Genomic DNA, 24,256 nt, shown 5'->3' with positions numbered 1-24,256 from the left:
CATGGCCTGTCCCAATCTATGCTGCTAAGGCAAAAGGAAGCAAAGCAAAAGGCGGGCAAACACTTAGCTTAACCCAGTGAGGGGCCTCGGCTACCAGAATAACTTGTTCCGCATTGCATTATTAGACGGTTATTTCAGAGCACGTCTCACCGAGAGGCATCCTGCGCGCCTGCTTTCACCGCATCCTTCGTGTCGTATCCGATTCGATTTAAGATTTATACAGCGCCATTTTACCTGACGGCGCGACGAATCTCATTTTAATTCTCTCTTCTCTTCCTCCCTTTTCTATCCCGCAAAGACATATTTGTACAGTCAGGTGCTCGAAATAAATTCTGTCACTTATAAAACTTTCTTTCTGAATACGAAATATATATTCACAGAAAATTATGAAATTACAAATAAATGTTTATTTGTTTTTTTTTTCTAAGTTCGTCAAATTTATCTATCGTTCTATAATATTTGGATAAAAAAATCAGCGCTATAATTGTGTCACACGCGTATTCTTGCACTTTGATTTTATCGGTGCTTGACACTCGCGTCATCAAGAATTTATCTTCTATTTTAATCTTCATTACTTATAAAGAACTCGAAAAACTGCTGTTTGGACACACACGGTTAATTACAATCGCGCTTTGAATGTTTCAAGAGCGAGTAATTGTCTCACGTAATTAATACCTGGGTCTCGCTTGCCGAGATCGTGCGACCACAAAGGGCTAATCACTAATTTAATTATTCAATTCGCGGTGATTATTAATTCGCCCAATTCTGATAATACACAGAGGTGCGGGTTTAAAGCTTTGCACTGCGGTAAAGTTGGACGCGCGCACGTGCACGTAAGCATCTGCTCTTTGTTCGGATTGCGCGCGGCAAACGCCGCCCGCTAATGTTAATCACCGACGAGCGCGCAAGAGCGCATGGGTGTGGCCGGCTATGGGAAATGGCAGAGGTTATAGACAAGCGGGATCCGTTGCAAACGCGGTTGCACACGATGCCGAGGCCTTTGCTCGTTACACGTGTGCGCTGTAACGCGCGCGGACACCCGCGGTTACTCGCGCGCGGCATTTTGCACCGCCGCGACTATAAGATACATGCTGCGCGATCTCTTCTCGCGATTTGCTCCGGGCAAAGGCCACTTCGAACACGAATCGGGAAAAGACGCACGATCGAATGATGATCTTTCCCATAGATCCCGATTATGATCCCGATCGCTTGATTCCGCTCGCCCGCCGCTTCCCAATTCGTGACCGCGTCGAAGTCACGATAATTGCGTTTTCGTAATGCTCGTTGTATAATATAATATATACAATTATAGACATTACTATTTCCTGATATGTGTGTAAAATAATATCCATAAAGAGTTGTGATATGTGATGGTATATAATGCGTGTTTTTTTTATAAGTCATTACTTAAATATTTTTACATATCATTATGATTGAAAAGTAAAAAATATAACACTTCTTTGTAAAACTCCTCAAAGAAAAAGTTTTGGAAGACACGTTGTTTTGTTTGTTTGAAGGTAAATTAATTAATTAACCGGCTACGACGGCGTTGGGTAAAGCGCGCGCGCGCGCGCGCGCCTACGGAGGCTCTCACGAAAATCAAAGAGTGGAAATGCAACAACAAGGTGACGCGCGATAATCCCCTTACTTTCCGAGAGTTTTCCTCTTTTTCATCCCGTCGCGCTGAGACCCTGCTCCTCTCTCTTAATGGCGCGCGGACTCTTGTAAACACGCGGCACTTTGCGTCGCGGTATTTCCACGGGCAAAGGGCTCTTTGAATACCGGCTCGACGAGTGCCCGGAGGGAGGCACTCTCGTGTTGTCGCCCGCTCGTGTCCTCCTCTCCGTCTCTTGTTTCGCGTGCGCGACGCGACAAAAGCCTTTTACTCTTCGGCCGTTTAGACGCTCAACTCGTCATCGCTTAGCCCAATTCCCGGCGAGTGCTTTATATTCCTAAAATGAGATGACGCGCGAGATTAAATGCGATCTTCCGTGATAAAACAATTTTACAACAACTCGAGGAGATCGTATATTTTCGCGCAAAAACCATTCCCAAAAGAATCAAGCAATAATTTAATTTAAACATCTTCTCGAAAGAACGTGTGCTTTCTCGAAGTTAGCACGACGATCATTGCAATTGTTCTCTTCGAGTTCCCGAGTTTCAAGAAACTAATTGCTTTACTCGATATAGTTTCATCATCGCTCTTTCATGTCGGCATCTTTTAATTAGCTGTTCTTTTTTGTTTCGATGATATTTAGCGGTAAACTCAAAATAACTTTTCCACAAATTTTCGCCAAAAAATCGCGACATTTAAAATAAGTATTCACAATGCCGACGTGTGGTGCGGGAATCAAACCCGGAAATCGAAGTGATCTCGTTTATAGTCTCACGGACTGGTTCTGCATCCTTTTTGGTACCTTCTTCTCACCGCACGAGAACGTGCACATACTCTAGAATTACGTGCAGAGTTGTGCGATCGTCAAATGAGAAGCGGAATTTCACTATTTCTCTATTTTTGTCTCTCTCTCTCTCTTTCTTGGTTAATTCTTTTCTTCTCTCTACCAAGTTTGAACTTTATCGGGAAAAAATAATTACGTTCTTTTGTTAAAATTAATGGAAGATTAATTAGAAATCTACCTAGACATATTTCTTGTTCAAAAAGTCTCTCTAATAACTTATTCGCACGAGTACGGGGAAAACTTTGCGATCGATTCGAAGCGTCGGGCGAGACGCGGGGCGAGCGCGTCGGGGAAAAACAGAGAGACGACAGCTTCGGAAAAGGAATCGGGAAGCTGAAAAAAAAAAAGCAAGAAGAGCGACACGAGCGAGGCGACGGAACGGGTTACGTAACGTCGGGTAGATATAACGAGTTAATTACACGACTGCGGTCTTTCTCGCGGGATCAACGCGCTCGGGAGAAAGAGAAGATAACGGTGTAGAAAACAAACGTCCATGAGTGGTATCGTCGATGTGCACGGAGAATAAAAAAAACTTCGATCAACAATCTTAACAAATTTGTAAAACTAAAAAAATATAAGCTATATTTTATTTTGGTTTGGCATTTTGTGCATTTTTGACTATTTCGACTTTTTTGAAATAGCCAATTATAACGTGCGAAGACGTAACCGTGGATTCGACATTACGTGGAGCAATTATACGAATTGTGAAAACACCGCGTGCTGAACTTTATGAACAGCGCGTGAGTAGAAAGTCTCTCTTTGTGGCCGCGTAATCGCGTGATCGATTTCCTCGTATAAAGTAACTTCGGTAGACGAAACAAAAAAAAACTTTCCTTACGTAATGTATACAAACAACGCGAGAAATTTTGAGAGAAGTCCCGTTATAATTCGCTTATGTTTGATCATATGGGATTTCGTTGCCGCGCACATATCGAAAACGAAAATTTAATAGCAACTAATATTGTGGACATTTGTTATACTGCTTGTGTAATTCAATTATAATTGTTTAAATATTTATATAACACTTGTCTAAATAACATTCTCACACATGTGTGTGTATGATTATCCGCGACAGTTGAACGCGCGAATTACATTCGTTTCAGAGATACATCAATTTCTCGCGATTATTGTGATTTAATTTGCGATTATCTACCACGATTAATATCGCTAATGTAATACGAGCTAAGAATAGAAAACGGCGGTGCCGTTGATTTGCATTGAGCAATCGCGCGTTTTCGAGACGGCGTTTAATTATGATTCGGACAGCGATAAATATCGGTGCGCCTATCGAACGGCGAGTACAAAGCGCCGCATCGGTAAGAATTAATTACCAACCCGCAATCGGCAACTATTATGTACGTGTCACGCAGAGCCGATGCAAAAAGCCGCGGGTCCGGTAACAGTTTGCAAACTGCAGCGTGGGTATGTCATTTAAGAATGATTTATCGTGAGCGTCGGGAGGAAAAGGAAACGGACACGGGGTGCCGATAGTCTTCTTCGTTAATTGATCTTCGACGGTGCGCTCTTCTCTGAACGTCTTTGTGAAAAATCGACTCTCAACTAAAAATAGAGAATTCATTTTCGGAGGCAAAAACAGTTTGCTTGATATTATATTGTTATCGTAATTATCTGCATAATTTTAATTAGTTGATTTTAATTAGTTCTGCAATATATTTTTTTTTTATTTTATTTAAACGCGCTCGCACAAAGAAAGAAAGAGAGAATATGCTCGGATACTTTTATCTTCATAGAAAATACGTAATAACGGCTGATGTCACTTTTTCGTCATGTTTTCTGATCGAGATAGTCATTTCTTCTTCATCGAGTGGCACTTCGGTTCCCGAGCGCACGACGACGACACGGAACGTGAATAACGGGAATTCGAAGGTGAATGCTCGAGCAAATTGCGAATTACGATACGGGACTGGCCGTGCACGCGCGCGCATATGTGTGTGTGTGTGTGTGTGTTGTTGTGTGTTTGTGAACATATTCGCAGACACCTACACATACCAATCGGTAACCGAGTAACCAGTAATTGACTTTGTACGAGACTGGAGTGTCGAATATACGCGCGTTCGCGAGAAGAAGAGTTCTATCCTCCGGAGAGAAATTTTTCTAGAGATGCAAAACATTTTACTGACAGAGTGCTTTCAGCAACGATACTTGACATTTGGCATTAGATAATCAATATTCTCACAAAATGGATATTTTCACTCTAATCGTTAGATTTATTTATTAATGACTTCTCTCTCTCTCTCTCTCTCTCTCTCTTTCTTCAAAAGATTATTTATTAGGATAAAAGTTTAATTAATTATTTAGAGAGATTTTGTGATTTTATCACGTCAGAAATAGCAATTGCGAGAAATGACTTACGCTGTCATTCGCGTGTTTCTTATAAAATAATATTACGTAATAGCGGAATTTTGCGAACTTCTATAATATAATACGTGTACACACACATGTCTCTGCGCGTGTGTGTATCGTAACCGGTGAAAGCGTCGAAATCGCGCGCAGAAATAAAATCGCAACGCGGCGCGCCGCGTTGCGCCGCAACGTCGAGTTGCAGCATGCGATAAAATCGATAATCCTGGCGTCCATGCAACTCGTCCGACTGCGTTAAAACACGCGCCCCGCACGGAGGTACTTCTCTAATTCTGCATTTAGTTCGGATTATTCGATGCGGCTTTTTCCTCTCGGTTACTTACCGCGATCCGATTTGAGATCGACGAAAATGAAGGTATCTATTATTTATTATATTCTGTAGCACATATATTGTTTTAAAATCTCTCTCTTTCGCGGAATTACTGAAATACCAGAAATGTAATAAATACGCAAAAAAAAGTATATATATATATATAGATATATATATTATTCATAAAAGTATATGGTTTTTTTATTTTGCTGTGACAATTTTTCTCGATGAATGAGATAAATCAAATGACGAATTTTTTAAATGAATTATAAGGATTTTTTTAGTTACAGCACTTTTTCCAATATTACATGTCAAGATTTAAAAAAAAACCTGATATTAAATACCGTTTTAAAGAAAAATAGAAGCAAATGTGGCGATACAATTTTATGCCAGTGTTTTCACAAAAAATATTTAATAATAATTAATTTTAACTTTTGTGATTCTGTTCAGTCAAAGAATTTTATATATGTATATTCTACTACCTATATATGCATTAAATAAACAAAAATATATATCGGGAACGCCACAGGAAAGAGGTGCGACGTTAATACCGTGAGTTGTCTCCGCGTTGCATTAATCCGTGCTCAATCCCATTTGCATTGGTAATATAAACGCGTAAGCTGATGTTCTTGGCGCGCATTTAGCTCCAAATGTACTTCGCTCGATTTCAATCTCGCGTGTTTACATTAACGCGATTCTCGTATTAAAACTCGAAATTATACGGCCGCATTCGGAGCTGCGAAGAAACAGGAACACCGCAGTTTGTACCTGCGCTTCCTGTACATACTGCAACTATGTGTGTGTGTGTTTTGTGTCTGTGTGTCTGTTTGTTTGTGTGCCTGTCGTTCTTTTGCACATCGCGGAGAAACATGTGATGTTAATTTTAAAAGTCGCACGGTATATAACCGGTTTGCTAAACTTTCGTTGTTATTTCCGGGCAGAAAGAAACTTAATGCGGAGACTCTTATATTATGCAACGTAAATGGCTATATAAAAGTTGCCACAAAATTTCGGATATTTGATATTGAAACTGTTACTTTGATTTATTGTAGCATTCTGCTTGAAAATCATAATTGAAATTGTTATGAGACAATTAATTTGATCGAAGTTTGTCTACCTCTCTATATTGTCACGATAAAAACGTCACGCGCACCGCATGTGCGAAACCACATATGACTAGCTATGTTTTTTTGTGTATATTTTACTTATTCCAAAAAAAATGTTTTTTTTTTTTTATCAATTTCAGTACAAAATTTTTAATATTGCAGTGGTAAAACTTGTGCCCGCTTTTATATGAAATATGCAATAGCGACAGTTTTGCGAGCGACAGCAAACGCCAGTTTTTTGCTTGTAAAACTTCGCATCGGAAATTCTCCCGAAGTGCAATCTGGTAGGAATTATAAATAAAGCTTCGTTGATCTCTCCGTACGCGTCTCTGAAATTTAACTCGTTCCGGAGCCTTTGGATTTTCGCACTGGTATATTCCAAAGTGCGAATATGAAATTACGACGACTAATTGAATTCGACGCCTATTAGCGGCCACTCGCCCGTTGCTGCGTGTGCGACATTCTACAACCTGAGAACATCCGTTTTAAACGAATTTCTTGGCACTCGTCTGCTCGACTGCTGAAACATCGTTGTCGCTATCTCCAAAAATCTCGAGATTGATCATTCCGCGGAAGTGATTTACGAACAAGATCCGCGCATTCCGTGTTGCTTAATTTATGGACTAGCAATTAAACGATTAATTAGACGTAATAAGAAAGTGAAAAATAAAGAACTACGCCTCTCGCGATACAACTCCCGCGGTAGTGAACCTGACGTTTTTTGTAATCTGTTTCTCACGTATTCCATATTCACACAAGCGAATAAGTTCGATCACGTGTACGTAAAATTCGACGAACTCGACTTTGCTTATAATTATCATGGTTATTTAATTTTTTTTTTTTTTCATATGTCGGCTTATATTACAGCAATCGCAAATTATTATACCTACGTATACTAACTTAAAAATATAGCAAATATAAGATCGTTATTGCAAAATTTAATTTTTATTCTAAACTTATAAATGATAGAAAAAACATAATTGTATAACTTAGTTATAATTTAATATAGTTCTGTAAGTCTTAATATATTTAAGAAAAGTTATTAAATTTTACAACTATAAATCTCTATAACAGAACATAGAGAATTAAACTTCAAAGAGATCCAAAGATAGATAATACCTTATAAATATTCTTTTTTTTTTCTCTCTCTCTCTATTAAGTTTTAAAAAACACCGAGAATAACATTTTAATTTTAAATATAATTTTATTTTGAACGCATGAAATCTTTATCGTCCGTTTCGCACTCAAGAGCGTGCTATGCTTTTAATAAGGCGAATATAATGCTCTTTTTCTCTTTTTTTTTTTTTTTCGCGCGGAAATACTTATGAAATCCGGCGCTGTGCGCTCGATACGGTATGCATAACAATGTGGAAGTAGAAGGAAAAATATAAGACTGAAATAACGCGTCAATAGATATACGGCACGAAGCAAATGTTTATTTGAAAGATAAAAAATTATAAAGATTGGTTTGATTTTTAATTAATTTATCAAACAACGCAAAATCGCACGTTTTTAAAAGAATAAATTGTCATTGAGTCGCCCGATTCGCAGTTATATTAGATCTTGTAACATATTGCACGTGAATTTTTACGTTATTTAGCATTAGCTATTAGCGCGACTCAGTTTCTTTTTTCTCTCGGACTTCTTCGTTTTAAGACGAGAATTTTATATTCAGGACACGCGAATATATTCAAATCCATACCTGCTATGAGAAATAATCTCCGCGTGTGCAACGAAAGCGCCGTTTCCACGCCTAGAGAGAGATATATATCCCACAAGCGCATTAGTGACATAATTTTCTCGGTGTATTTCTGTAACGTGCCGGAGAGAGAAACACGTCGGATATATGGAGAGAGGGGAGAGAGTCTCCGAGTGAGAGTCTGGCGACGCTGGACCGTCCGCCGTGTTTCTCTCGCTTATAAGCAGCTTTTATCGACGTCGCATTTCCGCGTTCGGCGTTGCGCAACACACCTGTGCTCGAAGCCCTGTAATTCTCTCCCACGCTAATCACGAAAAGTCGTAAGACGTCTTCCTGATCGATAACACCATCTTTCTCTCTCTCTCTCGTCTTCCTCTTCTCTTTATGTTCTCTTTCACCGAGCTCCGGGAAATCGCCGAACTTCCTTGTTAAAAAGTTGCGACTGTAAACATCTTGACGCCCACGGCACTTTGTATTTCCAGTGTTTTTCTTTGTAGCGAAAAACCAAACCTGACTGAAGAAAAATGAAGTATCTGGTTATATTAACATCTATCCGAGAAAAAAAACCGTAGAAGAACGGAATTCATTACACGGGAATGCAAAATTGTGTCTTGAAAATGTTGAAATACAGTTTGATAAAGAGATGTTCTTTCGATCCTGATAATTTTTATGAAATAAAAATATAATTCTCGGCTAATTTTCAATATTAATGTATATATATTTTATATTTTATTGTACACGTGTGCCACATGAAGAATTATAAGAAAACGGCTTTAAATCACACACACACACACATTCGACGAATCTGAATATTCACATCTCTATTCAAATATTTACTAGCGACATATTTATCAAGGACATAACTGAAAGAGCTTCTCAGTAATCTCGATACAGATCCGAATCAAGATACATTTTCATGTGAAATTTCTGTAACGTAGACCACTCGGGAAATGGTTCCGAGCTCGCAGATGCCCGCAGACATTCCCGAAGCGACCGTATATCTTTGGAATTGCATAACGACCGCAGCTAGACAAAGACGAAGAGAGAAGTCGAGAATAAAATACAGAGGGAGAGAGAGAGAGAGAGAGAAAGGCTAAAGAGAAAGATAGAGAAAAGAGAGAAAGAGAAAGAGAGAGAGAGAGAGAGAGAGAGAGAGAGAGAGAGAAAGAGATGTCAGGCGTCTCGTTGTGCGACGCAGATCGGCCGGTAGAAAGTACATTGGGAAAGCGCGAGTGCATAAATGCGACCATAAATTATTTGTCTGGGGCGCGCGAAGGCGCGCATGCACGAGAGAGAGGTGATGCTGATGTTGCGGCACCTTCGTGTGTTTCCGGACACACGAGAGGCTTCGAGAGATTACGAGAGCTCGTCCTTTAACAATCGCAATTTCTTATTGAGCAGCGAAGTTATCGATCCACCGAGGAGGATTCGAAAGCGACGCTGGTACCAACTACGTATGAACATATTGGCGTTGCGACTGGCAAGCCGTCGCAGAAATTGTTCTCTCAGGAGTCGTTTTCTAAGATATGATTTATCTATACAACATACTTGCACAAATGTCGCATTATTATGCATTTAAATAAATAATATAATAAGTCTTTTCGCTTTTCGTGTGCATTATCTGCATTACAACTAACTGTGAAATTAAAAAAAAAAATTATTATACAAATATAATTAAGACATTTTTCGAAAAAAAATGTAAAAATATTTGTTGAAACATATACGATATGTAGGTGTATACGTGTATGTGTGATTGCATGTTTTAATATATATCGCGCAAACAGTAAATGCATAAGTAATATTCAAATCGCATCGAGCTAAATTTGCAACCGGCTGTCGCTAATTACAAGAGAGCCGAACACACAGCAGTATCCGCGCACTAATCTCGTACGCGTAACGGTACCTGCGTTAGTCGCGCAGTATTTCCGGCATTGCGCGATCGTTAATATTATCTCACGCGTAATAGCTTTTATTATGCGATATACAAGATCCTTTATTGCGCCGCGAGCGCGCGCGCGCGCACGACGAGAGATTCTGTGTGCGCGCGGGAACAATAAAAATGAGATTCAAGTTCACGGGGGATGATGACTCGCGCGATAATATCGGCGAACACCATTGCGCAATGTAATATGGACTCCGGAACATTCCGATATAACATATGAATGCCACGCGGAGGCAATATATCGTCACACGTATATACGATATTAAATTGAATAACCGTCAAACTATGTGTGAGGACGGACAAACCTCCCTCTTTCTTTCTTTCTCTCTCTTTCTTTCTCGATGTAATAAAAATGGTCCAGTCTTGTAAATTCTCTGGTGTTTTATTTTCTCTTTGTTGGGTTAGTTTGTTCTATATATATATACTTTTTGATTATTTGTTCAAACTTTTCATACTAAATAAAATAAGAACAATTTACAAAAATTACATAGAATTAAATTCAAGTATTAACATTTTTTAATCCACTTCAGCTCCATTTAATTTCAAGATAAAAAAAAGAAAAAAACTCGGCTTAATACGAACGTCCATTATATTTTAGCATTTTTGTCGGGTTGGTGCCGGCAAAATGGTTGCTACACTCAACGCGAATTGTATATCTCTCGCTCGCTAAAAGCCCATTGTCTTACGTGGTGAGAGCCTCGCCCTGGCACAGTGCACCGCGTCGGGATGCCATCACGTATCGACACTAGAAGCACACTCGCACACTGCACTTCGACACGACAACGCGGACGGACGCTTGGACGCGCGAGTTGGAATACGAATGCTGTGACCCAGGCGCAAATGTATGCGACGCGCAGCGCTTCCTTGTAAACAAGGGGCGCCATGCAATTGCAGCCTAGGTCGAGGCCGTGCAGCCGCGAGTAACGCGCGTTCGCAATTGCACGCGCCACTCGTCGCGACGTGGAAGAGTTACGTCGTAATCGTCCGTTTGTATCATCCTCGCTCAATGTTATTGATATGTCGTTAGATGTTATATTGAAAAATAGATAGCTTTTGTGAATAATGATGAAATCAAATCAGACATTTAGACAAAAATGTAATAACGACGCGCGCACATGTTTTTTGTTCATCTAGAAAATCTAATAAACTAGAACAGCTATTGGAAAATAGTCGATTGTGATGAAAATGATCGATTGTCAAAAAATTCGGCCAATTAGATTCTGATCAGCTCGTATACAGCGAGAGAGATGCGCGATTTCACGAGTGAGTCGATACATAAAATTGACAAATTAATTATCGTGTCGCTTTGTTACGAGATATTTAATTAATTAACGGCACAATCGGACCGGACTGCCGAAATCATTTTAGGCGACGGGAAATTGTATCTCGCTAATTTGGGGATTGTATGTTCGCGTATTAATGCAACAATTAAAACTTACGAGCGCGCGCGCGCGCCCGCGGATGTCAGGCCGAATAGCCGGGCGGTTTAGCATAATGATATTACCGCTCTCATTTACGGCAATAATGCCGTATGTATTTTAATTTTGTCACAAGCATATATATAACGGCTCGCGTATGATCGAGCAAAATTTGATATACAAAACAGATACAATATTTTTTCTTGTGCCAAAACACATTGTTATTTATATAATTAGCAGATTTCCTTTTATATAAGACTTTGCGAACTTTCGTCCATTTCTCAAAGTCAAGGAAATCAAGTTAAATCGCATTGTTCTGCTCGGCCAAATATGCAAGGCGAATAATTGGCGCGTTTTCTGTTTTTCTCTCGGGAAAGCAGCGGGATTCCGCTTTCTTCCGGAGCGTCCGGCGTCGTGTTCAACACGCGCCAGTGCTCACCGACAATGGGGTGCTCCATCGGCTTGTTCAGAAAGATACACGTAGATTCGCACTTGCGATAACGAAGAGCAAAACTGCGCCGCGTTTCCGCAGCGTAAATTGAGATTTGACACCTGACATCGCGCGGCTTCTCTCTCGACAGTTACATCTCGAGCTCGATCGCGATCGCAATTTACGCGAACGACAGTGTTATTTCACACAGCACCACTGTGAAAAAAAAACCCCGATTCGTAAATTTTTCCGTTACGATCATTTCGTCATGTTTGTCAGTCGACAGATATATATATAAGTATCAAAACAATTGTTATTCGTCGAACAAATGGCCGATCCAGATTTAATTGTGTTTATTATGAAGCTGGACTGCGCGCCGCGATAAATATACTGCCGAAACGGGTTGCAATCGGTTAGCGATATTGTTAAGCGCGATAACATCGTTAGCGTCGCATCGCGCCGTTTACTCGAACACGCGCAGCGCTTTCGGTGCATTTGCCGCGCCGTTGATTTCCGAACAAAGGCAAGCAGAGCAGCCCCGCACGGATATAGCGTAATCGATTTATTAGCAGGCTGATGGATTATAGCGTCTGGTCGTTTTGAAAGAGACCGGACGCGATGCAATGTTACGTTGTCGCGAATCTATATATCGTTTGGAGATACAAATTGCAGCGATTATGTGAAATAGAAATCTGCCCCCCCGCCCGCTTTATACATCGGCGGATAAATAATCTCGATACTGTTGAATAAAGAAAAAAGATGATTGTGAGTTATCATTCGACTGATATAGAGAACGAATAGAGCCATTACGTTTTTGTGTAGTTTTCGAGAAACTAAATTCGAGAAGCTTATTTTCCGACGATATCGATAATCACGTTTCAATAATAGAATATGAAATCTATTTTTTTTTTTTTTTTATATATATATTGAAAAGATAAACTTGGACAGAGTTTTTTACTCCGAAAATTTAATTTCAAACTTACAATTGTTGCCAATCAATTTTTCCAATTTATCCTTTTTTTGTAACAAAACAGCGTGCTTACACATGTATCTTTGATATTGTTAAATTGATCGGCGTGATAAAGGAAGAAATGTGATGTAGAGAAAAATTTAATCAGCGAAGTGCTATTGCACTTCGTCGATCTACCTATATATTTTCCACGCTCTAATAAAGTTAACGTAGCATCAGAGATGAAAGCTTCTGTATGAAAGCGTCAACTTCCAAACTCTTTAGTTGCAAACTTTTTCTCTCGCGCTTGCACGTTTATATCTGGGATCGGAAACGATCTGCAAGTAACACAATGAAGCAAAATCTGCTTAATTTGTATTAAAAATTCTTGTTAAAGATTATTAAATGTGCGGTGCGTGTCGCAAGTTTTGCGCGCGACGCGTTTCAATTTATTATCGTCAGCAACTTAATCGATGCACACAAATTAACAAAAATATTTGACAATAAAAAGAAACAATTATACCGATATCGAGAAATTAAAAACAATTCTGCGAAACGCGCGCAATTCGCACGTTGGCGAATTTTCCAACATTGTTGTCGGAAAAATAGTAAAGACGCAATAAGGCGCGAGTTACGAGCGGTGTAACGGGCTTGCTCTCTCCTGATTGTCCTCGCGATGGTCGCTGCGAGGAAGAACCGAGCGAGCGCGCGGTACCGTTCCGACGGTCTCTCTTCTACGGCCGTCATAAAATCAGATCGCGCGCAAACACAAGCCGGTCGCTGTCGGATCAGAATCACCCAGTTCTGTCTTCCATCGTTTTCTCGTCTCGCCTTCTTCGGGCGCAGGCAACGACATCTTCTGGCAGGGATTTCGCGAATGAGTGCAACGGTACATACAACGTCGCAAACTACGATCTCTCCTATATACGGGGCTTCCCTTCTCTTCCTTTGCCAGCGGCATTCGTGTTTCGTTCTCTTTTTTTTTGCCGCTCCTTTTTCATTTCTTCCCTGTTCCACACTGTTTCCTTTTTCCCCATCTCCTACTATTACTTTGTCTAGTTAGGTACTGCTGCTGCTGCTGCGCCTTCTTCTTCTTCTTCTTCTTCTTCGTCTTCTTCGTCTTCTTCGTCTTCCTCTTCGTCTTCTTCTGCTTCTTCTGCCTCTTCTGCTTCTTCTGCTTCTTCTGCTTCTTCTGCTCTCTTCTCGTAACGGTGACGCCAGCTTCCCGTTACGCGTGAACCGCCCGAACGATCGAACGAACGCAGCAGCGGTCTATTCCCTTCCACGAGAAAAGCGAGCTTCGTTGTTGTGTATTATGAATGCCGAGCATCTATATGAACGAAATATGCTGCCATTTTGCTGACGGCTGTGTGACCTATATAGTGCTGTGAGAAACAGAAAAACTTCTACGAGTCCTTTATTTACGCATTAACCTTAGAGAACCGGTATTCTTTTTTTGAAGTCTCATATATTTGACACCCAAAAAATATACAGACAACATATATAACGTATGTATATGTCCTTATATAAAGTTATCGTGCAGATTTATAATCCTTATAGTGGCTAGGCTGACCCTCTAAAAAGGTTAAAGGAGCGTTATGGGTCGCAAATATAAAAACTGAACAGGTACAATATTGTGTTTTTCATGTGTATTTTTATAAATATATGAATATCTCCGTCATATTTTGGATTAAATATATATAGTTTTATATATTCAGTTCTCTGAATATATAAAACTGTGTTGACACGCATTCTGCAATATGTATATTTGTTTGAGAAAGTTTAAATTATTGTATTTTTGATATTTTTATTTTTTTCTCCAATGTTCTCAAAACTGATATAGTTCCGTTTGAATACAATATATTGTTATTTATTATAATGATCGTTCGCAGACAAATAAGTTTGAATTGATGGAAAAACAGATGCCTGGGGTGTCGCACGTCCCCATTGACTGGAGACACGCGTCTAAACATATTGGTCGCAAACAAAAGATCGTTACCCGAAAGTGACGACTCTGCGACACGTTGTCGATTGTTCCTCACTGTATGATACGAGCACACGGGAGCGAACGGAACACCAGCTTGTCTCACGATGGAACTTTGAACTCACAAGAGAACATTCGGTCCGCGTTCGGTTTAATTGTTAAATAAATTGTACAATTTTAATCTCCGGAGCTCGAATCGTTTATTTAAACCCTGTCGTCGAACCGACAAACAAAAAACTATCTTTAGTGTAGTTGTGTAAATTGAAGGCGCGTTTTCAACAATATTACATATACAAATGTTTATATATGTACAAGATATGTAAAAATAAGTAAACACGAACATTCAATAGAGTATTTTGTTATATTTCATATTCATTTAAATTTGATTTTTTTCGAAAAAAGAAAATAACTTCGCGCACGAGCATTGATTAATAACAGCGGCTAATGTTTTCTTTCGTTTTTTTTTTACAGAGCAACATTACGCGGCAGCTGATTCCAACAGCACGACGCCCGCCAAGAGCTTCGTTCCCTGCAAAGTCTGCGGCGATAAGGCGAGCGGCTATCATTACGGCGTTACCAGCTGCGAGGGTTGCAAAGTAGGTATCGTATATCGAGGATCCTTTTCACGAACGAAGACTCAAGTTGAAACCGGTTGCTTCCGGGTTTGAGGCGCGCGTTATAGCTCGCAAATTGCACATTTAGATGATGTAACATTAAATTTTATATATAATTATCGTAAAACAAAATCTCTTCTGTAACAAATTTGCTCCACTTGTGTCAATCTTGTTCGCAATTTTCGGTTTCACATCAACGATTTGCTCGCAGATGATTGAGAAAACTATCATTTGACAGTTATATTTAAATCTGAATAACGCGATCGGTGTGATGCGATTCAATTTTGATTATTATCGACGTTTCAACTTCGAAAGACATAATCGAAACCTTCAATTTTCACAGGACAGAACTTTCTGTCACGATAAGCGACAGAAGGAAACCTGTCACGCGCGAAATTAAGATACGATATTAGTAACAGCGTGTTCGTGTAAAATCGATTCGCACGCCAAGCAAACCCGATATATCTGCTCAGCAGGATATTCGCCGATAGATTTGACCTCCATCGTTTGCGAAGTACAATATATTTACTATTTCGATCCGCAAGGATGCATGACGATTGCGTTATAATAATCCGCGAAACGGATCTTCACGGGACAGGATATTTATCGGTGCGCGCGTCTTAAATCTATCGTGAGAGAGACGCACGTTCGCCGCCAACTCTCAGTGTGTGTGTGTGCGCTGCACAGCACGCATTGCGAGATTTCAAACGCGGAAGCCCTAAGGCCAGAGTTAACGGTGAAGTGGTGCATTCGCGCTAACAGCGAGTTCTGCGGGCTAATGCACGCAGACGCGTTCACTGGCCGTGAGCACACACACGCACGCGCGCGCGCGCTGTGTGATTTTGTCTGAATCTAATGGAAAATGGCTTTTGTTACTCATTGTTTGTATTTTTAAAGCGCGATTTATCAAAAATCCTCCAATGAAAAGAATACGCTTCGACCCGTTTTTAATATTTTACTCACTGTGAGTTGTTGTTTTAGAATATTACATACAATAGATATTTTATATTTTGTTTAATAGATATTTTTTACATGTAATAATATAATATAAACTATCATATATATATATGCGTATATAACAGCACACAATAATATTGTGAGTATGTGTACACATTAATATAAATTGTATGTGCTTCCCTGTAAATTGCGATTAGAATCAATGAAACGGGTTTCTATTGTGTAGTACACGAGAGTGTACGGGTGTGTATACACACGTACGAGAATAACATGTCCGACCACGCACGGGTTATTACTACTACGCGGCGCGCCGTTGCATTTTGTCTGACACGCACGACATTTTTCTACTGACTTGGTCAATGTGCGGTTTCACCACTGATTCGAATTGTTCGCTGCTCGCAAAATTTTCTCACGTAACGTCAATCATTGTTGTTCAGTGTCATTCGAGTTTTTAATTACTTGTCATTGCGCGATCACACATCTTAGAAATATTTTGTTTGCGCGAAAAATGTTATCGAAAAAAAAAAAAAAACATTTATTATTACTTTTTAGTCGACTAAACTATACCCGGCCGATTAATTGTTGCTAATTAGCGTCATTCTTTCTCTGTTCGTCGTTCCAAAAGCCTGTGCGTATATAATCTCGCTTTATAATTCTGATCTGTCAGAATGGAGTTGTACGCGTACGACTGATTACTTTTCCGTTATGCGACTGACGAAGACAAACAGAAACGGATGCGAGTTGACGTATCGATTTTAGAAACAAGCTGAGGCCGCGTGCGCCATCGCATCGGTTACCAGTAATATTATCGACAGTTACACAGTTACCGAATAGTCGGCCCATCGGGAATTTCAGGATATCGAATGCTAGATGCGCGTCAGCATTGTTATACGCCGTTATGAATGCCTTCTCTCAATTAGCACCTATGTATTAGCATCTGTGGTAGTAATCCAATAAACCGATGCTTTCCGCGGTCGCTCGTAATTCATCTACGTACTTCCGAGTTATTTCGTTACTTTTGTCTGAGCTTTTCGTTACTGTGACGTTTCAGTTCCGACAGCTCCGTACATGTAATATATATATATATATATAATAGCGAATGTATAAAAAATAAAGCAGGTTATTCTATAATTATCGAGAATCGCGCGAGTTATAAAAGAGTATTCCAGAATATACATATAAACTATAAATATATGCAAGTTTATACACACATATAAATATATATAAACTACAAATTATATATTATATATATATATATAGCACAACAGTTATTTTTACATCGGAGTGTAGTTTATATCTTGCCAAATTCTGAATTTTTAAAAAACTTTTTAATACCTTTTAGTTTAATTTATCGACGTAGTATACATAAATTAATTTGGAAAAAACCAGATGTGACAACTACCTATTCTGTTCACAAAATTTAACACGGCTCGTTTCGTGTCACATAAATTATATATAGTGTAAATGTATATTGTAAATTCTACAACGCGTGGCTCTCGTAGATGGAAAATTACACAAAAATGATCCGGCGTGGAACTTACTCGCACACAACTTGTTTTTTATATTGTTGTCACTTAAAGTGATATTAATTACGTGCAAATTATATACGACAAATTACGACACAAGTATAATGAGAAGGAATTTTTCTTTTAAAGGGAAAATATGCGATGGTGCGTACAAAGAACTCGCTTTTCTCATGAACACGTTTTTCCGTTACCTTTCTCGCTTTTCCTGAACTCCCAGCGTTACAAAGAAGGGCACAGAAGTGCCGTATTTTATAACGCGCGGGGGATATAATTAACCCCGCGACGGTCTATGAGATCGTTATTAATAGCGCTTCCTTACTTCCTGTTCAGGGCTTCTTCAGAAGGAGCATACAGAAGCAGATAGAGTACAGGTGCTTGAGAGACGGCAAGTGTCTTGTCATCAGATTAAATCGGAACCGTTGCCAGTACTGCAGATTCAAGAAGTGCCTAGCCGTCGGCATGTCCAGAGACTGTGAGTATTGCGTTTGGTGAATTTTTTTTTCAGCCGCTTTTTAAACGAAATCGATAAACTCTCTCGGATGTATTAATATTGAGGAAACACGCCAAACACGATATTATCGTATATTTAATTTAATTTATATCGAAGTTCTAATATAAGCAAATATCATATTGGATAAATAAATAAAGAAGTAAATCTAACATATTTAACTATTATCTTTTATTGCGTCGCGTGTCATAAAATATTTCGTGGAATTTATAAATCGACAATAGAACAAATCTTTTTCTACAATCTTAAAAGCAATATATAACAGCTAAAAAAAGATACTTAGATAAAGCTCACACAATAATTTATCAGTTTGTAGTATAACTGCGGAGTAACATTGATTTCTCGCGCGCATATCAGAATCAGGTTGCAAATTTACGTCACTATTAGAAATTCAAACAGAATCCTTCGAAATCGCAAAGCTCTTCCTGACCGTCGGGGATGCAAAATTTACTTACTGCCCACGGCTAGAGAGCAAAGTAAACCAAAGGGCAGGCGTACATAATTAAACGTGAGAGTTGTAGAACGCAATACCGATGTACGTACGATCTGCAAGTGCTGCTTCATCATCGTGTCACGTATCGCAAGCGAAATTGTAACAAGCTCTCGAGTAGACTCGCGACTCGCTTCGTCGGATATAATCTACCGAAGCGCAACGGGATGACTTTCATTAGAATCCTGGGAACTCAAGTTACAGAAATGTTCCAAGTTTTGACGCAAAATATTTCGAGACGTGCTCTACGGCGTTTATATATAATATATACATATATAAATTAGGAGCTCCATGAAAACCAAAAATCTACTTAAAATATATGAATGTAAATATTCAAGTTAATTTTAGAGAAAACTTTATCTCTTCAGCTATTTTAGTAATTATTCTTATATAAATAGAGAAGAACGTCAACATGCAGTGTAATATATTCCGAGCGGTCCTCTGAGCGATTTCACGCGTCTCTTTGCAGCCGTGAGATACGGCAGGGTGCCGAAACGCTCGAGAGAACGCGGCTCCGAGGACACAATGGCGACGACCATGACGACTACGACGACGACGACAACGATGGCCACCATGGAAATGCAGCAACTGAACACACCCGACACAGGCAACAACAACGCCAACAACAAGAACAACAACAACAACAATAACAACAACAATAACAACAATAACAACAACACCCAGAGCCAGAACGCGATCTCAACGCGGGTACCATCCGCGACGGTGGTCGAGGCAGATCAATCGGACGCTGACGTGAAACAGCTGGCCGTTTACGACGTGATTCATCAGGTGTCGCAGGCGCATCACGCTCACTGCGGCTTCACGGAAGAATCTACCAGAGGCCTCACAAGAAAACCCATGATAATACCGGTGAGCCATTAAAAGAAAGACAGAACTAATTTGTGTCACTACTTAAATTATTTTCAACTTGAATCAGTTGATATAAAGAATATTTATATTAATTAAATGTTATATTTCTTAATTTAAAGTGTTTGGGGGTATATAAAATATATAAACTATTTTGTAATATTTTTTTAGCTGTTTTCGATAAATATTTTCTTAGACACAAACCAGATTCTTTTTGATAAATTTTGTTTAGTACAAAGTGAGATTGCTTAATTATTCATTAGAGTTCAATAACTTTCCACTGGAAGTGGCAGCAAACTCGCAGGTCTGTTTGTAATCTTGCTGATTAGGCGAGTAATTCTTCGCAGCCTGCCAGCCCAGAGGATCCAGAAGCGGCGTCCTCGACCGCGGAAACTGTTGAGTCGCAGAGAATCTGGTTGTGGCAGCAGTTCGCCACAAGGGTGACACCGTCGGTTCAGAGGGTGGTAGAATTTGCGAAACGAATGCCCGGATTCTGCGAGCTCTCGCAAGACGACCAGCTAATCTTGATTAAAGTCGGTTTCTTCGAGGTATGGCTTTGCCACATTTCCAAGATGACCACCGATAACTCGATGACTTTTGAGGACGGCACCTATTTTACTCGACAGCAGTTGGAACTCATGTACGAGGTAAGACTGGAAATGTCTTTTTCTCTTATAAGTAGTCAAAAATCTGTTAACTATTATTTTTTTATATATATCAAGAAATATATGTATATATTATAGGAAAATATTAACAATATAATATATATTTCTATTTTAAAGTTATTAATTAATGTAATAAATTAATACTTTTGTATTGTAACAACAGTTATTACTAATTTTAATTTGTTTGATACAAATGTGTGTAGAGTTTAACAACCTTTAAAACGGTTCTTGACTGGTTTTATAAGCGGGTTTTATCTTTTTATCACAATGCTACACGTATACATGTATACATGATTGATTCTCCTTTTATTCGCGATTGACAGCCCGACTTCGTGTCCGCGTTGATGCAAGTTACGTCGTCATTGAACGCCCACCAACTGACGGACACCGAGCTGGGCTTGTTCTCGGCGGCGGTGTTGCTGAGCGAGCGACCAGGCCTGAACGACGTCAAGGCTGTGCAGAGACTGCAGGATCGTGTTCTAGAAGCGTTGAGAGTGCAGACGGCGCGACCTTCCGGTGAAGGTGCCAGCGGTTCGGTCACCACGATCGCCAACATCTCGCAGAGGATACCCGAACTCAGAGCGCTGGGCGCTAGACATGCCAGTCTGCTCGATTGGTTCCGCAGGAATTGGACGAAGCTCAAACTGCCGCCGTTGTTTGCCGAGATCTTCGACATTCCTAAATGCGAGGAAGACTTGCAATGAAGAGGTAACCTTTGACAAAATTAATTAATTAAACCGCACATTTTTTATGCGCGCGCGTGCACACTTACAAGTAAAAAAAAAAAAAAGAAAAACAGAAAATAACTTTTAGTTTTTTTTTGTGAAATAAAAATATTTGTTTACGTTTGCTGTTGAAGCATTCGCTTTCAGAAATAGGATGAAACGGGTAGCGCTATATGAAATATACGACATGAAAGAGTAGTTTCGTAATGAATTCTCTGTACTGTTTACATAGTTGGGTTAATAATCACTGACGACAGGACGTAAAGTAAACGCTTCAAAAGAGTGTTTATGCGCGAATATCAATATGATATAGAACGAAATTTATATTTCACGATTTTATTATATATTTTTTTCCTTTATTTTTTGCTGAGAAAAAAAAGCATTTGTTCCGGTTTTATTCATACAAATGTATTCTATTTTTCTATTTTAAGATATTTTGATTAAATGAGATATTATTTATATATAATTTTGTTTGAATGACCTAGTTTTATGGTCCTGAATGTAGCGTATAAATGTTTGTTCAGCAGCCTCTGAAGGTACAACGAGATAATGTGACATCACAACATCGCAATGGTGTGCCACGAAGAAATCGAGTCGCCCAGCGCGCGGAGATCGCTCTCCGCATATCTAGTATCGTTCGTTTTCACTTATTGGTAGCGACACACACAGCTGTTACGAGATTATGAGATCTGAAACTGAACGAAGAATGAAAGGTATCCGAATACCGTCTCTTGTGCTCAACAAGATTCGAAAGAAAAGAATGAGAAGACGATGATAACGTTAACGTTAATATATCGTTAGCTACAAGATTCGCTAATTTGTCACGAGGTATCTTGATCGCTCAAAAAAAGAACAGCGGAACTAAAAATAAAACATCATTTTTCGTCCAAAAGATTATCTAAAAAAAGAAAAAATTATAGCGACACACACACACACACACACTAGTGTGTCGATTATCTGAGCAGAGTGACATTAAAATAGCGATCTAAATTTTCGACAGCGATCTTTATATAAAGTACATCTCATTTCAAGATACTTCGAATAACAACGGAAGATAATTTGAGGAGAGGAAGAGATCAATCCTTTTGAAAAAGCGGCGCGAGCAATAGCAACTTCGACGAATGCGAGCTCAGAGAAAAAGTTCGCAGACGCAATTTGCTCAAATTCAGCGAAAACGGCTTTGTGCCGTTCGTCAAGCAATATATCACACGTATTTCCGAGCGAGCGTACATTTACAAAATACTCAATTGTCGAGAAAAAAAACGATCTTACGCATCGCTTTGCCACTGCGTGATCAAGTGACGGATGACTGTTGTTTTTTTTTTTGCTGACGTCACAACAAAGTCGCGATAAGACAAGCACAAAAAACGTAATCGAGTCATGGACGTCCGTTCGTGCTCAAGATCTTGTCGTTTTCTTTTTCTTCGACTATTGTCTAAGACTTAAACGATAGATATAAAGCGCGTTGTACTCGTTCGAGTGGCTTCTTAGTAAAAATGGCAATCGTCCAGATGGTAGCATCGGAACACCAAACTATACTCAACGGACATATCAGAAAGTTAAGATTACAAGGTGTTTCTCCCCCGTACTAAGCGTTCTCAAACACACGTTTGTGTCTGTTCGCGCGCGGGAATTCGAGCCGGTGTGATCGCGCTAAGTTCAGATTTCGATGCTGCAAATATGCAGAAGAAAAAGTCACACAAATATTTTCCAAAAAAAAAAAAAAAAAAAACGTAAAGAATTTTCTCTAACCGACCAACATTACCATGGCGCTTCAAGAAAACAAAACAACAAAACAAAAAAGATTAAGAAGCAAATGTTACATAAGAGCTTTAGTTTAATTTTTTCAACAAGATATTTATTTTCTTGCATCTTCAACGTCGAACTTTGAACTTGCCGCTTCAGCGGTTTTTCGATCTCTGTTTTTTTCGCGACGCTGAAACAATGATGATTAACTCAAGGCCGCATAAAACAAACGCGCACGTACAATTTGAGCACGTCGCTCGTGTAGCAGCCGCGTGCTTGTGCATGCAATTAAATTTGTACGTAAGCGCGAAGAAGTTATGTGTGTATATATATATATATTTGTATGTATATGTATATATATATATATATATACATATAAATTTCACGTTATAAGGCTGGAGAGAGAAAATCTTTATAGGACGTATATTTCCTTATAGGTGCATTCGCTACGAATCTCAATCTATGCAATCTCTATTTTTATTACTCGACAAGTAGAATAGCAAATTATATCCCCCGATATACATACGGACGTACATATATATATGTATACGTATGTGTAGATATACATATGTGTGTATGTGTGTATGTAATAATGTCGCGATGATGCGCTTTTCAGAATTCCGTTTCAAGTGGAAGCACGCGAGAAAAACCGGGACTCAACGCGGTTCTGATCAAAGTTCCTTAAATTATATCACACAAAACAAGTAACAAAACTCTGTACTCAGCTCGTAACGAAAATCTACAAGCGAAACGTTCCGGGGCACACGGGAACGCACACATTCACGTAAATAAATATATATATATATGTGTGTGTGTGTACACACACATTGACGTCCAAAAAACATCTTTACCTGAGAATCGCGGTTCCACGCGGAACGATTTCGAGACGCGAGCGCGCGACCAGCTCTTTCAAACTTTAAAACACTAATAACTCTCTGACAATGACTAGCGTAATAATACATAACGATATATATAATCATATATATATATATATATATGTGTATATATATATATATATATGCGAGCGTGTATGGGTTAGTACACACGCGTGTGTGTGCCGTATGTGTATGTATATGTGTGCGAATGCATCGAAATACTCATTCGTGAAGTATGGGTTAAGAGAGAATTAAAAAAAAAAAAAAAACGAAGTTTATCAATATAGATATCACTGGAATTATCTGCGTGCCGGGCGTAAACTTAAAAGTAAATGACGTTAACCCGGCTTAATTATCCGCTATCACTCAAGGTGAAAGAGGAATCGAAGATGCTGTCCTTGCGATATTAGAGGAATGAAGGAAGGAAGGAAGGAAAGATTTGCAATCTTTATCGCTCTATCTCTTTCTCGCTCTTTCTCACTCTTTTTAAGCGCTCACATCAAGTTGTGAATAAACATATCATACTTAATTAATATATTGGACAAAGAGGAGATATCACCGTTTAATATAAATATATATATATACATATATATATATATATATA

At 39.2% G+C, this 24,256-nt stretch overlaps 1 protein-coding gene across 5 annotated transcripts in view; it reads left to right on the top strand.

Moving 5' to 3' along the window:
* Positions 1 to 23,929, top strand: part of LOC109862376 (ecdysone-induced protein 78C-like) — a 57,401-nt gene extending 33,472 nt beyond the window's left edge. For 3 of the 5 annotated variants that reach the window (XM_020442414.1, XM_020442430.1, XM_020442435.1), the window contains 6 exons: positions 15,151 to 15,275; positions 18,107 to 18,248; positions 19,244 to 19,644; positions 19,971 to 20,288; positions 20,630 to 21,014; positions 21,559 to 23,929. In XM_020442414.1, the coding sequence (XP_020298003.1) occupies positions 15,151 to 15,275; positions 18,107 to 18,248; positions 19,244 to 19,644; positions 19,971 to 20,288; positions 20,630 to 21,010 (1,367 nt within the window). In that variant the 3' untranslated portion in view covers positions 21,011 to 21,014; positions 21,559 to 23,929. Of the gene's footprint in view, positions 1 to 15,150; positions 15,276 to 18,106; positions 18,249 to 19,243; positions 19,645 to 19,970; positions 20,289 to 20,629; positions 21,015 to 21,555 lie in introns of all 5 variants that reach the window. The other 2 variants (XM_020442423.1, XM_020442420.1) reach the window with 2 other exon arrangements.
* The last annotated feature ends 327 nt before the right edge of the window (positions 23,930 to 24,256 follow it).

Source organism: Pseudomyrmex gracilis, unplaced genomic scaffold, assembly GCF_002006095.1.
Source record: "Pseudomyrmex gracilis isolate BER0280 unplaced genomic scaffold, ASM200609v1 scaffold_10, whole genome shotgun sequence".
In the NCBI taxonomy this organism is placed as follows: domain Eukaryota; kingdom Metazoa; phylum Arthropoda; class Insecta; order Hymenoptera; family Formicidae; genus Pseudomyrmex; species Pseudomyrmex gracilis.
This window is presented reverse-complemented; position numbering and strand designations above follow the sequence as displayed.